The sequence below is a fragment of the Pygoscelis adeliae genome, unplaced genomic scaffold, assembly GCF_000699105.1.
Source record: "Pygoscelis adeliae isolate BGI_AS28 unplaced genomic scaffold, ASM69910v1 Scaffold184, whole genome shotgun sequence".
NCBI lineage: Eukaryota > Metazoa > Chordata > Aves > Sphenisciformes > Spheniscidae > Pygoscelis > Pygoscelis adeliae.
The window spans coordinates 438,444-440,395 of NW_008824541.1; the positions used below are offsets into that span (position 1 = coordinate 438,444).

Consider the following 1,952-nt stretch of genomic DNA (forward strand, 5'->3'; position numbering starts at 1 on the left):
GTGCCACTCCCCCCCCCCCCAGCCAGAGCCACCCCAGGTTCGGAGGCTGTAGAATTTAGGGATGTTTTGGCCTTGCTGGTTTTCCTTTGCTTTGCTTCTGGGTTTTGTGAGTTCTCTGCGGGGCAGAGGCGCGGTTCAACTCGCTGCCTCCGTCCCAGCGTGGTTTTACTGCCGTGCATGTTGGTAGCAGGTTTTTGGCTGGTTTGTAGGCTCTTTTTGGCGATTCGGCTCCCCAGGGCAGGCCGGCCCGCAGGGGGGGCTCTCTTTTTGGCGATTCGGCTCCCCAGGGCAGGCAGGCCAGCAGTGTGGGCTGGGGCAGGCTCCCCTCCTTCTGCAGGACAGCCCTGGGGTAACCACAAATCCCCTGGGAAAGGGTTAGGGACTACTGAGGCATCTCAGGGGCAGGATGCGGTCCCAGGGAGGGGAGGGCATGTTCCTGCCACCGTGCCTGGCTTGCCTGGCATTGCCAGGGCTTCAGGCTAAGCGAGGATGCAGCTCTGGGGGCCAAGGAGCCATTGGGAACCAGCATGAGCTGAACCGGATCTTTCGTGGCTGCCCGTTTCGGCGCAGGCTGCCCCGGGAACCTCGGGAGGAGGCAAGGAAATGCCCCTTCCCCACAGCAGCCCCTTGCTCACCGTGGGCAGGGAGAGCCCCTGCTCCGTCCCGTTGACTGGGGATGGTCCCAGATCTCCCAGCCCAAAGGATGCGGACAGAGTGATGGGTGTTTTCCTGCCCACTCACCCTTCTGGTCCCTCTCCCCCCAACCCAGGGCGAGTTCAGCTCTCGTAACCATGTTCTGCACCGTGGCAGTGTCTTAGCCGGGGCTGGGTTTGCTCCATGGCTCTTCCTCACTGCGAAGGCTGGGGGAGGGCAAAGGCTTTCCCCGTGTGATTGCAATTAGCAGCCGCCTCCTGTGCTGCTGCTGGTGGTTATCCATCCCTTCCTCCCTGCTTTGGCTAACAGTGCTACAGCCGGGGCAGCCCCCCAGAGTGGCCAAGCTGTCCCGCTCGGGCAAGCCAGGGGGTCTTACTTGATAGCAGTGACTCACTGTGTCTTTTAAAGGTAACTTGTACGTACCCTTTGGTCCCCTAACGCTGTCTGTCCCTGTCACGTGTGACTAGCATTACTTGCCGTTGGAAACTTCCAGGGGACTTTTTTTTTTTTTTTGGCTTTTAATGTTTCAATGTAATGGTACTGGTAGAAGAGCTGTTTTTAAACGCATGTGAACTAACCTCATTAGGACTCCGTCTAGGAGCTGGAGTCCGGCCTGATTTGTATGTGCCCTTTGGGGAAAAGACAATAAACACTTGTACTAAACTTATCTCCTCCTTGCGGGTTTCTCTGGGCTGCCCTGCATCCGCCGCCGCTTTCCCTGCCACCCCTGCTCAGGTTGCTCTGCCCATCCCGGTGTGCCGGCTCTGCTGGGCTGGGACTCTTCGTGGCCAGTACAAAGGCTTCGCTGCAAGCGCTGGTCCCAGCATTTCTTTGCAGTCAAAGCGGTTTTTAATTGGGCTTAAATCCCGTGGCTGCAGCTTGGACTGGTTTTGGCTGTGGCAGTGGTGGGGGGGCGGCTGGAGCGGTTTCAGGTGTGTCAGTGCTGGGGAGCAGGGATGGGGACACACACACACAGGCTTTGGGGGTGCAGCGTGCGTGGAAGCGTGTCCTCGGTGCGGAAGGGAGAGCCGGCTGCTGCTGGGGCTGGAAGGCGACCGCAGGGCCCCTGGGTGCGCTGTGCCCTGGGAAGGGTGTCGAGAGCTGCATCTCCTGCTCCTTTCCCAGCTGTTCTCACGTCGGAGCGAACGCGGGTGTGTGGGGAGCAGTGCCGTCTCCTGGTGCCAGCCCCTGGGCTGCCGGGGGCGGGGGGGGCACCGGACCCGGAGGGACCCAGGCCTCTGGGGCCCTGCAGCAATGGCTGGGGCCTGTGGGCCCCCGCCGGCGACCCCCGCCGGCGG

At 61.3% G+C, this 1,952-nt stretch overlaps 1 protein-coding gene across 1 annotated transcript in view; it reads left to right on the top strand.

The window, feature by feature from the left end:
- Window positions 1-406: 406 nt before the first annotated feature.
- DNAI2 (dynein, axonemal, intermediate chain 2) overlaps window positions 407-1,952 on the top strand; it is a gene marked incomplete at its 3' end in the record, with an annotated part of 8,514 nt that continues 6,968 nt past the window's right edge. The window contains exon 1 of the mRNA XM_009321667.1: window positions 407-595. Within this exon, the coding sequence (XP_009319942.1) occupies window positions 407-595 (189 nt within the window). The remainder of the gene's footprint in view (window positions 596-1,952) is intronic.